The sequence below is a fragment of the Condylura cristata genome, unplaced genomic scaffold (genome assembly GCF_000260355.1).
Source record: "Condylura cristata isolate star-nosed mole 26May11 unplaced genomic scaffold, ConCri1.0 scaffold00015, whole genome shotgun sequence".
In the NCBI taxonomy this organism is placed as follows: Eukaryota; Metazoa; Chordata; class Mammalia; order Eulipotyphla; family Talpidae; genus Condylura; species Condylura cristata.
Genome location: NW_004567116.1, coordinates 34,497,477 through 34,511,105, shown reverse-complemented (window position 1 = coordinate 34,511,105; position 13,629 = coordinate 34,497,477). Strand labels below are relative to the sequence as shown.

At 36.9% G+C, this 13,629-nt stretch overlaps 1 protein-coding gene across 1 annotated transcript; it reads left to right on the top strand.

The window, feature by feature from the left end:
* The first annotated feature begins 12,155 nt into the window (after positions 1 to 12,155).
* LOC101631123 (olfactory receptor 491-like) lies at positions 12,156 to 13,088 on the top strand. Its single transcript, XM_004683609.1, has one exon. It carries the CDS (start codon positions 12,156 to 12,158, stop codon positions 13,086 to 13,088), a length of 933 nt encoding a protein of 310 aa, XP_004683666.1.
* Positions 13,089 to 13,629: the final 541 nt, after the last annotated feature.

Sequence of the window (13,629 nt, the reverse complement as noted above, 5' to 3'; positions counted from 1 at the left end):
TTCAGGGTTTATGGAGTACTGAAAATATAACCAATTATATAATTGGGTTATATCATTGTTAGTATTTTGGAAGTATAGGATCTCTCAATTCAGGTGTCTTCACCCCAGTGTCTTCTACCATAGACCATTGTGCACCCCATACTTGCTGCGCCCGCACGGCAGGGATAGGAGTCTGAGCGGGGGACGTCGAGGTTGAAGAAGCAGCTCACGTAGATGGTTGCAGCAAAAAACGTCTTTATTTTTCTCTTCAGCCTCTCTTTTAGACCCTGCCTCACTGCAATCAGGGCAGATATTGATCAGCCGCCCATAGGTTGATCAACTCACACAGGTGGCAGACAAAACAGGATGTTTTGATCTTGTGCTTAAGCTGGGGGGAGGGGGGGCGTGTGGTTGGGAAGGCTCATCCCGGCTAGAACCCAACACATACCCTTTTCTCACCCCTCCCTTTCCTCCGCAGTTCCATGGTCAGCTTTAAAGGTTGGTTCTAAAGTTTATCTTTGTCTGACCTTTTGCTTGGTTTTCCTTTATTCCATATATAAGTGACACTATCTGATACTTACCTTTCTTCTTCTGTCTTTATCATTAAGCATATTTCCATCCACATTGCCCCAAATGGCATGAACTTACCTGTTTTGATCACTGAGTAGTTTTCCACTGTGTACATCTTCTTGATCCACTTATCTTTTTTTCTTTTCTTTTCTTTTTGCACTTAGGTTGTTTCCAAAGCTTGGATTTTTAAAATAGTGCTGCAATGGGCCCTCCCTTGTGAAGCAGTAGGTTAAAGCATAGCACTAAGATACAAAGCTAAAGCCACTTCAGCATGAGTTCAATCCCCTCCCTGGAGGTGATCCACATGGCATGGCAGACCTATCCTGACCCACCTGCTGCTCCCCTCAGCAGTGTACTTCGTCAATCTGCCTGTTCTACTCCCCACTCTGTCTCTGGTGAAGCCTCTCACCACCCCTGCACCTCTGTCTCTCAGTTCTGTATGCATAAATAAACAAATCTTTAAAAAATATAGTGCTACAATGAATATGGGCATGGAAGCTTCCTTTCAAATTGGTGTTTTTATGTGGTTTGGGTAGATAAGTAAGAGTGGAATTGCTGGGTCAATTGGCAGGTCCATTTTTAATCATTTGAGAACCCTCCATACTGTTTTTCACAGGAGCTGGACCAGTCTACATTCTCACCAATGGTGTAAGTGGGTTTCTTTTTCTCCACACCTGTGCCAGCATTTGCTGTTTCTGGACTTTTTCATATGGGCCATCCTCACAGGTGTGAGGTAGTTTCTAATTGTGGCTTATGTATATTTCTTGAGACAGAGATTATGATCATTTTGTGTATGTGTGTCTGTTGACCACCTTTGCTTACTGAAGCATCTTTGGAGAAATGCTTATTAGCTCTTTGCCCACTTTGTGATTGGATTATTTGGTTTTTGTTGTAGTTGAGTTGTATGAGCTCTTTGTAGATCTTTGATGTCAGTCCCTTGTGAGATATATGGTACCCAATATTTTCTCAGTAGGCTATTTTTCATTTTACTTATATTTTCATTCATTGTGTAGAAGTTTTTAGTTTGATATAGTCAATTGTTTATATTGTCTTTTGTTAACTTGACTGTGGTGGCAAATCTGCAAAGTCATCACTAAATTGTATGCCTTGTTATTTCGCCTATGCATTCTATTATATTTCCTGGTTTCAGCCTTTACATTACAATTTTTTACTCTTTGTTGATTTTTGTGTATGGTGTGAGATAGAGGTATAGTTTCAATTTTTTGCATGTGACTGTCTGGTTTTTCCTACACCATTATTGAAGAAGTTTTTGTGTTCAAATGTATATGTTTGTCTCCATATATGTGTGAGTTAACTTCTGGGTTTTCAATTCTATTCCATTGGTCTATGTGTCTTCTTTTGTTCAAGTATTATGCTGTTTTTATTATTATAGCTTTATAGTGTAGTATAAAGTCTGGAAGTCTGATACCTCTACTCTTCTTCTTTTTTGTTTTAAAATATTTTAAATCATCTAATTTTTAACACTCCCATATAATCTCTAAGTAAAGTAATAAGTCCCCTCCTCAAATCTAACTTTTTCAATTTGACTCAATATTGTTTTCATCAGAAGGTGCCTGATATCATCCTCTGGTCATGATCTAAATGTTCTGAATGTTGGATGTTTCTAGGAAAGCAGGATCTCTCCTTTGTTTTCAATAAACAAGGGAGAAGGTAGGTACTCTAAAAGACACCATGGAATGTAGATTCCCCTTTGGGAAGACAATCTGACCTTAATGAGTCACCAGACTCCACAAGTCATTGCTGTAAGCACACCTAAGAAACTTTTCCTCAAATGGGGCAAACAGTATCAGCTCTAGGGAATGTGTAATTTTCTGTTCAAGCCATCTGTCCAGCTCAGAAGACCACAAAAACACCCACACACATCCTGACAGCATGCATGTAACTATGTTCCTTGGCTGAGAAGAGTATTTGATGGGTCATGTTATGATGTACTCAGCCCACAAGAACCCATTAAACTACCATAGAATTCTGCTTTATAATAAAAGTTTCTTTGGAATTCAACATCAACAATTCTGGGTCTGAATGGTAAGTGCAATACTCATGCATTTTGTTTTAAGTAGTTACATTTAATTAATTCAATGAAAAATTGAAAATAATAAACACTGCAATAAGAGATGCACTGCAGAATGGTCACTCTGGACACCCAAAAAGGGCTGCCCAGGGTTCTCCAGGGGCAGTGAGGATGATCTGCATGAGACAAAGTCACTTGGTAAACTTTGTTACCTGGAAGTATAAAATGGGAATCAGGAGGCAAAAACTTGGTATACCAGGAGGCAACCACCTGACATACAGATTAGAAAAGCCACAGTGTTATTGGTCATCAAAAGTGCTCCATGGATTGACAGGAAGGATATTTGAGAGTCAGGATATTTGAAAGTCAGAATTCCTGACCCTACAGGGCAAGCATGAATGGGATTCCCAAAATCAAGAAATATAGAAAGAATCCAAGTGGTTAGGAGAGAAGAATGGGAGGGAAAAAATCAGAATCTAAATGGCATGTTCATAACTATAACTAAAAATGCAATAGATACTGTACTTCAGACTTCATTTTAGATTATGGTGAAATTTTTCTAATATTTGTAAAATAATATTTATACTTATAACATACAGTGTTATATAATAAATATTCTGGATATTATAAATACTTAAATATATTATGAAATGAAAACTGAGTAATATTCCATTTTTACTTAATAAAAAATAAATTAAAAAATGCCTTACCTCTGAGGCATGACCATGCACTTTGGGGCATTTTACAGATAACACTGGTAAGACCTTCCTACAAAGTTGTGTTACGGTATAAAAACTACCACTTACAAAAAAAAAAAAAAAAAAAAAAAAACAAGAGTCAGAGTGATTTTGTCATATGCCAGTTAAAAGAACTGACAGTGGGAGTCCCAGAAAAGTTCTGTCTCCAACCTCCATGGCACACTGTCAGCACTGGATAATGCTCACAGATTGTTCTTTTTTTTTTTTTTAAGATTTATTTATTTCTGCATACAGAACTGGGGTGCAGCCAGAGAGAGGATTCACCAGAGACAGAGTAAGGAGCAGAACAGGCAGATCAGCAAAGTACACTGCTGAGGGGAGCAGAGGATGAGATAGGAGAGGTCTGCTGCACCATGTGGGTCTCCTCTCTGGCCAGGGATCAAACTCATGAAGTGGCTGCCACTAGCTTCATAGCTTCCCATTGCACCATCTGGGAAGGCTAACACATTGCTCTTAATGAAAACAGAACTCTGCTTGAATCAGAATACAAAAATCACAAATTTTACTCAGTGCTTGGAGCTTTACAAAGAGAGTTGTGAAGAGTCCAAAAGTATACTCTTACAAAGTGAGTGATCTAGTGAATTATGAACACTTAAATTAAAAAAAAGGGGGGTGGGGGGAAACATGCTGGCTATAGTCAAATATGTCAAGTGTCTGTATAAAATGGGGATGGTTGCACCTTATACTATTGAGAACCAACGTATAAGATTAAAAACAGATTTTCTTATGATAGAGATAGAGCCTGAAGTATAAACTACTTTTCAGTAACTTAAGTGCACTTAATGAAGTTCAATTGATGAGCAGATATAACAGTCTTTATTGAGTTACTATTAGAGCTATATTTTATTAGATACTGCAGCTGATTTGATCCAAAACATATGTTCTACTATTGGAAAAATTAAATCACTTATCATTTTAAAAAGATTTATTTATCTATCTATTTACTTATTTATGCATAGAAAAACTGGAGTGAGAGGATTCACCAGAGACAGTGAGGAGCAGAGAAGGCAGATTTACTGAAATACACTGCTGAGGAGAGCCGTGGGTGAGACTGGAGGAGGCTGTTATACCATATGTGGGTCAGCTCCTTGGTATTGAACTAGGTATTGAACTCAGACTGCAGCAGTGATAGCTCTGAGACTTAACCCCTATACCACCAGGGAGGGCCTCTTGTCATTTTTTTAAAAAGATTTATTTATTCATGCATACAGAATTGGGGAACAGGCGAGAGGTTCAGGGGCGGTGAGAGGATTCCAGAGACAGAGTGGGGAGCAGAATTGGCTGACCGATGAAGTACACTGCTGAGGGGAACAGTGGATGGGTCAGGAGAGGTCTGCTGCGCCATGTGGGTCACCTCCAGGGCGGGGATCAAACTCATGCTGAAGTGGCTTTAGCTTAGTGCTGTACTTTAACCTGCTGCACCACCAGGGAGGACCTCACATGTCATTTTTAATAGAACTAATTCGGATACTCCCATCAGGTATTGTCCCCATCGTCAAATCACCCATAGTCTACTACCATAGTCCATTGTGCTTCCTTCCCATCTGTTGTCTGCCTCTTCTACCCCCACCCAATTCTAATTTTAAATAAGAAACTTTTTTTAAGTTGCATTATTGACATCCCACACCACCTGTCCATGACTGGCACCTGCAGATATTCTGCTGTGGTCCTCATGGCATCGTATGTGGCCATATGGAAGAGTGTCTTTTTTTTTTTTTTTAACTTTAAGTCTTATCAGAAACTATGTGAAGACAAGAAATTGGTTTTGTACAGTTCATAGATGAGACCTAATGCTCCAGTACACATAGTCTGTCACAGAGTGCTGTTACCAAACCTACAGCTCAGGTGAAGAAGAGCTGATGTAGTTAGTTGAAAAAGTACGTGAAACCTCAGAGACTGTCACCTTTGAGGTGCTCAGTGCTGCAGGAACAAGATCCTGTGAAGACTGGATGTCTAATGATTGCCCTGACAGTGACAGGATGCTTCTTGATGTTTATTGGGGGAGAGAAAGGGACCAAAGAAATGAGTTTTTAACCCACATGAGTGTAGAAAAGAAGCTGCACTGAGTGAGGAAGCAGCTATGATACCAAAAGAGTAGCACACACATATATCTGCTGGCTGGATTTTGAACTCCAAGAATGTTGCAAAAACAAGCCTATGTTACACAGAAACAAGCCTCTGTTACACAGAAAGTGATATGAGGATCCATTTCATAAAAGTGTGACTTGATGAATGGTAGAAAATATGTTCACCATACAGCCCATATCTCCCATGAGATGCTAATATACACAATCTTCAATAAACTCATAGAGGAGAGTAATTAAAGAGAATGCGTTCTGTAATGTGGAAGGGAATTTGAAGTGTTTTGGGTATTGAGGTATTTTCAGATATTGACATATTGTGGGCTGAGGTATTTGTTTCCAACTGGAAACTCCCAATAGGTAGTTAAAGCTATAGATATGGACCTTCCAAGAAAGGTCACAGAAAAAAAGACTATAACTAAAAGATGAGACACCTTCTGATGAGACAAAATATTTACACACCATGCATTCGACAACTACCTGATAATAAAGACCTACAGAAGCTCATACAACTCAACAAGAAGAAAATAATGCAATTAAATAATGGGCAAGATGTTAAGTCTTTCTCTGAAGGCATGTAATGGCCAGTAGGCATAAGAAAAAAATGTTCATCATCACTTATCATCAAGGAAATACAAATCAATAACCCACAGTGAGATACCATATAATACCTATCAGAATGGCCCATATCAAAAGTCTAGAAACAACAGGTACTATTGAAGGTGTCGAGGAAAAGGAACAATCTTACACTGATGTGGGAGTGCTAACTGGTCCAGCTCCTATGTGAAGCAGTACAGAGGTTTCTCAAAATATTACAAATGCAGCTACCATATGACTTGGAAATTTCAGTCATTGATATCAGCAGCTTACCACTGAAGTAAGAAACTCTACAGACTGTATTTCCCATGAGATAAATGAAAAAAGGGAGATTTTGATTAAACAGTTCCTCATCTAATACACATTTATATTGTTACATAGATTTATGAAACTGCTTTCATAAACTTATTTATATCTGCCTGGACTCTAATTGGAAGGTACATATGAACTTCCTATGTTGATTGCAGCATTATTTATAATAGCCAAGCTAAGCACCCAAAACAGAAGATTGGATTTGGAAAATTAAGTTCTTCAATGCAGAGGTTAAAAAAAAAAAAGGATATTATTCAATCACAGAGTCACTAATTGGTAATTTTCTATGAAGTACAGAGTTAATATAAGAAAAAAAAATGTGAGGCATGCTCTGTGTTAAGAAACCCAAAATAATGTCAATTCTACTTACATTAATCTCTAACACTCATACAATTTATAATAAAATCTTAATTGTATTTTTTTAAGAAAATGCATAAGTTAATTAAAAATTCACATGAAATTTGAGACTTTGGATAAGTATAGTGAATTAAATGCAAGCTTCAGGTTTATAATATCCTAAACTAAACTGCTAGCCACAGTATTTTAAAGCTGTCATATTTCTTATTTACTAAAGTATATGAATACATAGTAAAAGAAATCTCAGGTCTTTGCACAAAAGTATACAACTGTGTCATCAACATATTAACTGACATGAAAATCATTAACTTCAAGAGAGATCCAATATTCAAAAGAAGGTTATGAGTTTTTGAAAACCTTCTCTGAAGTATAGTAAACTTCAATAATGAACACACCCACTTATGATGTACAATTTAACTGTATTTATCTACTACACACAGCCATAGCCTTATCGTACTGTCGATGGTACACAGTGTTACCAGGATTGAAAAGTGCTTTATGCTTTAGAGAACAGGTTGACAGTTTGAATAAATCAGTGGTTAAATGAAAGATGGGCTTCCTCTCAGCTCCTCAGGTCTTACAGAGCATTGTCATTGTCATTGCCCGCAAAGAACATTAAGTTAGTTGAATGTTGTAAAAGGATTGAGCAAGGTTCAGATCTGCTGACAAACAGCTCTGGATTTGGGAAACTGTTTCTTTTTATCTGATGTCCCAAGCCATTGTGCTACTTTATAATAATTTAAGTACTTTTAAATAGGACTGATGGATTTGGGAATTTATATATTGCCAAAAAATAGTTTGAAGGTTTGATGTTGAAGGATTTAATCCACAGATGAGCACACAGTTTCATAAGGGGCAAGGGACAAATAATAGTACAGGAAGAGTTCAGCCTTGAATAGAACTGGAAGATGCAAAATGATGGTTGCATATAACAAAGCAAATCACTTAGAAATGCCTCTTCTTGCCGGAGTTGTCAAAAGAACTATAGGAATGAGGGATCCCAATGGTCAGCCTTGGAGACACGAAATTTATTTAATGTGCTGCCTCAGTGGAATGTGAGTGTTTAGATGCTTCAGAAAAGCTTGCTTAAATTATTCTATTAAGGGGACTCTCTCTGATGGCACAACGGGTAAAAACACAGCACTATGAAGCTATTGCAGAGATTGCAACACAAGTTCCATCCCCGGCCAGGGAGCTGACCAAAATGGCGTGGCAGACCTCTCCTGACCTGCCCGCTGCTTTCCTCAGCAGTGTGTTACATGCCACCTGCCTGTTCTTTCTCCCCACTCCATCTCTGGTGAATTCTCTCATCCCCCACACCTCTGGCCTGTACCCCAGTTTTGTATGCCTACATAAATAAATCTTTAAAAAATTCTGTTTAGGGATGGGAAATGTTCAACACACTCACAAGAGGAACAATACTGTGTATACTGAATTCCATTAAAAAAAATCACATTCAATTTTTTTCTACAGCAATATAACCACTACATCAAATCACTTCATCAATCACTAAATCAAATAATTTTATTGCTTACTATTTATTTGATTCTTCATCCTAATGTTCACCTTTAATTTAACTCAAACGTCATTTTAATTGAAAAGTACTTTAATTCCAATTTACCAGAGGTACAAATTATTCTCAATAGTAGATGTTTCTGAGAAACCAAAAACTTTATTTCATTATACAAGGGGGAAGGAAATACAAAGGTAACCAGAGCATATAGAAGCTCCTTTGGGGAGACAACCTGGTCTTAATGAGTCACCTGGCTCAAGTAGTCATTTCTGTATAGCAAGCCCAAAAACTTTTCTCAAAGGGGCAAAAACAACAGGCCTGGGAGACATGTCATGTTCTATAAAAGTCCTACTGCCCATCCCACCAAACACAGACACGCACCTCATCCTCACAGCACGTAATTGGACCAAGCATGTTCCTTGGCCAAGAGGGGCATTGATGGTTCATAATGCCAAAGATACAGTGGCCGGCATCCTACAAAACTAACAGGGAAGATCTGATTTACAAGGTTCTCTTTGGAATTCAGCATCAACAGTTCTGACTTTGAATGGTGAGTTCAAAGTTGATGATTTTGTTTGAATAATTTACCTTTTCATTCCATGAGAAAGTGAAAATACTCTCTTGCCAATTTTAACTCTTGACCACTGAAAACAGTGGCCTTAACCAGAAATGCCCTGCAGAACTGTCACTCTGGGCTCCCAAACCAGGTTGCCCAGGGTTCCCCAGGGGTGGTGTGGATGGTCTGCAGAAGCCAAAGTCACTGGTAAGCTTGGGTATGAAGCTATGAGAAGGAAATCAGGAAGGAGCCACCTGATTCTCATATTGGGTGAGAAGCACAGCCCTAAGTGCTCTACTCAACATCCCGTGACCCAGGCACTGAAGGAAAGAACATTTGAGTTCAGATTCCCTCTCCAGGTGGGTGGGCAAGCGTGAATGGATGCCAATGTGAAGAGCCCTGGAAATAACCCTTGGTGGCCAGCAAGAGGAAGGGAGAGGTCAATCAGTTGGCATAGTATTCTTCCCGTGATATTTTTAATATTTAAGGCTTTTAAATATTTTGAAGATAGTCTATACCAATGTTTATCATTTAGAATAGATGTTTAAAAACTAAAGAAATAATGTTGTTTGCAGAACATTTTGTTTCCATGAAAATTAAAAACATTAACACTGAGCAACATTTATTGATAATGTATATTTATTGAAATGAAAAATTTATTGATAATGTAAAATTAAAATTTAAATTACAAAATGAAATAAGCAATTTGACTCTAAGTACTACTGATAAATTATCCCCAACATCATGGTTGTTGGGGTTATCATTCCCAATATGATATATTTTTTCTCCCTTTCTCCCCAACATGATTCTTAAAAATACAAAAGCTGCAAGGAGGCAAATGTAGGCAAACGTAATTAAAATTCATCAGAGTGAGATTATGAATCTCCATGAATTATCATGCTAAGGATTTTCACCTATTTTCTACCCATCATTTAAACTATAAAGATCTCAGGAAATTTGGAAACATTTATTGATAATGTAAAGTTAAAAATTTAAATTACAAAATGAAATAAAAAATTTGACTATAAGTACTATTGATTAATTATCCCCAAAATAAATATTAACATTGATTATCAGGCACTGCTCAAGTGAAAAAAGTGTTGTCAAATACAGGTTAACAAATATTTAAGTGAATACCAAAAATATTTGTAAATTTTTTAAACTTACTTGCAGGCATTATTATTTGAAGTAAATGGAAAGAAATGGCATTTATAAATGAAATTTTTAGGTCACTAAAATAAGTCTGATGAATGTTTTGATTTTATAATATATGAACTAGATATTTTAGAAAAATTTAACATTTTTATCATCCTGATAACTATAGCTTTATTTTCTAATTTTCACAGAATGTTTTATGCCCTGAATTCATTGTATGAGACTGTGGTAATTTCTTTGTCTTTCTATTATTTATAATTGATTCTGTTTTTTAGAACTGCCTAAAATCACTGGAACTCTGCCCTTGACACAACTCTATGGCCGAACATGGAGAAGGTAAGAACTCAAGAAGAAAATGAGAACCAGTAAGCATTGATAGTTTCATTATTGCAAATCAGGGAGATAATCTTGCTTGGAGCACAGATTACACTTCTTTTGAGTTATTGCCTTATTAAAATTATCCAGAAATGGGATTATTTTAAAAGCACACCATTGTTTTTTGCATTGTCCCCCAAATGTTTATTCATTTTGTAACATTAGTAGTTCTGATAGTAAAAAGTTAGAATAGTTAATTATCCATTTTACTATGAATTCATTAAATTAAGGTCTAGTTTCTGAATGAATTACATGCAGAAATAAAAAATTATCTTTTAGAGATTATAATGTGATAAAATATTATATTGATGTGTCAAATAAAAATTCCGGTATTAACAGTTATCTGCAATAGCTAGAAGTTGAATTGTGTGACAGTGGCCAGATATCAGTCAAGGGCTTTTTTGAATATTAGTGTTTTTTTTCCATCATGGTAATGTAATATTTGTTGAGAAACCAGAAATTATTTTACTTATATTAATTTTATAAGCTTCTCTTTTGCTGAAGTAACATTGCAGTATAGCATCATGTAGGCTTCCGATGTGCATTACTATAAATCCATATATTCTCTGCCAAAGGTCCAATGCCCTGTTTCATGAAACAATTAAAACCTTCTACCTGAATTTCCCACCCCCTTCTTCCTTCTCTTCTGGTAAACATTAATTTGAACTTACTGTTTTCAAATTTTATTTTTGTTTTATTTAGTACAGTCAGTTGTATGTTTCTTTATGTACCACAAGGAGTAAAATCACAGGATATTTGTCTTTTTCCCCCTGACTACACTGTCTTCATTGTCTCATCTCTACAAGCCCTGGGTCTTTGAAATCTGGTTCTCCACAGCCTATTCATTTCATGGATTCATTTCAAAATTTGATGTTCTTTAGCCCCTTTCATTCCTAAGGATGAGCTATCTGTCATACATATAAAGCACAGAGTAATAGAGAATATGAATAAGTCAGGAAAAGTAAAACATAAACAAGCAAACCACAGAAGCCATAACCCAGAATAAACAAAAACAATTCTGATATCTTCAAAAGGTGTTGTCAAGGGTTATTTCATTAATACCTAGGAGTGATAGAAGGTTGTGGATAGAAATGAATCTTGATAGATGAGAAATCCCACATGATAATGATGGTGAAAAGTAGGAAGTAGCCAAGCAGGAGACAGAGAAAAGCAAAGGCTAGAGAGGGTAGAAGTAATGAGGTGACTAAATAGTTCAGGAAGGTTGAATAAGTACAAGTGTTGGATGAAAATATCCTCAGCAACAAGCAAAGAATCACATATATGAGGTATATGATCTATGAGAAGGTATACAGAATGTGGTGTTAAGGAGGCTAGGCTTCATAGTGAAGCAATAAAAATAACTGAAAAAATTTAAGAGAATCCATTTGACAAGATAATTTTTTTCCTTTGGCAATCAAACACTTTAACAGATATGTTGTGATATATAAGGGAACTATATATATATATGTGTGTGTGTGTGTGTGTATACAGTGATATATATATATATATATATACATACAGTGAAGAAGAAAATGATGAGATATGAGAAAGACTGATTTGAGATATCTGTGGGATTTCCAATTGGAGACTCCCAACAAATATGAAACCTACATACTTTGAGAGAGATCTATCTAAATGTCAAGGCTGAGAGATAGAGAAAGAAACTATAATCAAAATCCCAGTGAGGGTGAATTGGCCTGCTTTTTTGCAAAGAGGAAACAAACCAACAAAAATTCTGTAGAGCACATATTTACAGGTTGGGTAGGGGAAGAAATGAGTCTTCGAATAACCAAAGAAAAGCAGCAATATGTTTCATAAAAATGGAATAAATAAATATTCATATTTCCCTCAACAGGCATCATTCACAGAGATGGAGGTTGGAAACCACACCGGTGTGACAGAGTTCATCCTCTTGGGGTTAACAAAGGACCCTGCAACCTGTGCCATCTTATTTGTGATATTTCTAGCAGTCTATACTGTTACTTTGATAGGCAATATCAGCATAATCACATTAATAAGAACCTGTTCCCAGCTCCACACCCCCATGTACCTCTTCCTCAGCCATTTGGCTTTTGTAGATCTTGGGTTTTCCTCTTCAGTCACACCTATAATGCTTACAGGATTCCTCAGGTATGGAATGACCCTCCCTGTTATTGGCTGTGAAGCCCAGCTGTGTTCTGTGGTCTCATTTGGTACAACTGAGTGCTTCCTGCTGGCTGCCATGGCCTATGATCGCTACATGGCCATCTGTTCCCCACTGCTCTATCCCACCAAGATGTCCCCCAGAGCCTGTAACCTCTTAGTGGGAGCTTCTTACTTTTGTGGAAGTGTGAATGGTTGGACATTTGCTGTCTGTGCAGCAATTCTTTCTTTCTGTGGCCCAAATGAAGTAGACCACTTTTTCTGTGATTTTGCCCCTTTAGTGAAACTTTCCTGTTCTGATATCTCCATTATTCAAATCATCCCTTCCATCTCTTCTGGATTTGTCATTGTGTCCACAGTGTTAGTCATCTCTCTCTCTTACGTCTTCATCCTTGCCACCATTCTGAAGATGCGCTCCACAGAAGGACGACACAAGGCCTTCTCCACCTGCACCTCCCACCTCACAGCAGTCACTCTCTACTATGGGACCATCACCTTTATATATGTCTTACCCAAATCCGTCTATTCAACCTACCAGAACAAAATTATATCTGTGTTGTACACAGTGGTGATCCCCATGTTGAATCCCCTCATATACAGTCTGAGGAACAAAGATGTCAAGGAGGCACTGAAAAAGACAACTGTTGGAATATTTTCTTAGTATCCATTCTTAACATTTTAGAGGGCCTCTAAAATTCCCTTTTCCCCAGGATTGCACTGAAATCTGTTACTGAGCTCTTAGAGTCACAGCACGTTTTCTTTATTTATTCATCAAATATTTTATATTCACCATGCAGCAGAACTTATTCTTTTGTACTATATTTATTAGATAGATTATTCCCCATAAGAATAATTCTGTGAAGTGCTATAGTTATTTTTATTCTTATACATAAATCATGTGGACAAAATAATATTAAGTATGCAAATTAAAATTAATTAAAGTGGAATCCTTTCCTTGATCTCAACTAAGGGGATCAAGCTAAGAGTCAAGGCACAGCAGAAATGGCTTTGCCAATAAGATGTGTCAACAACAAAAACTTGTTTCCTTAGAAATAAAAATTCCAGTTCCTAGAAGATAACACACTAAATAGAGTTATTTTAGCAACAGCCTTTTTCTCCTCAAAGCACAGACAAAATAGACACAGACAAAATGCTAACTGGACACTTCTAGGACTTTCCCTGTAAAATTTCTTGAAAATATA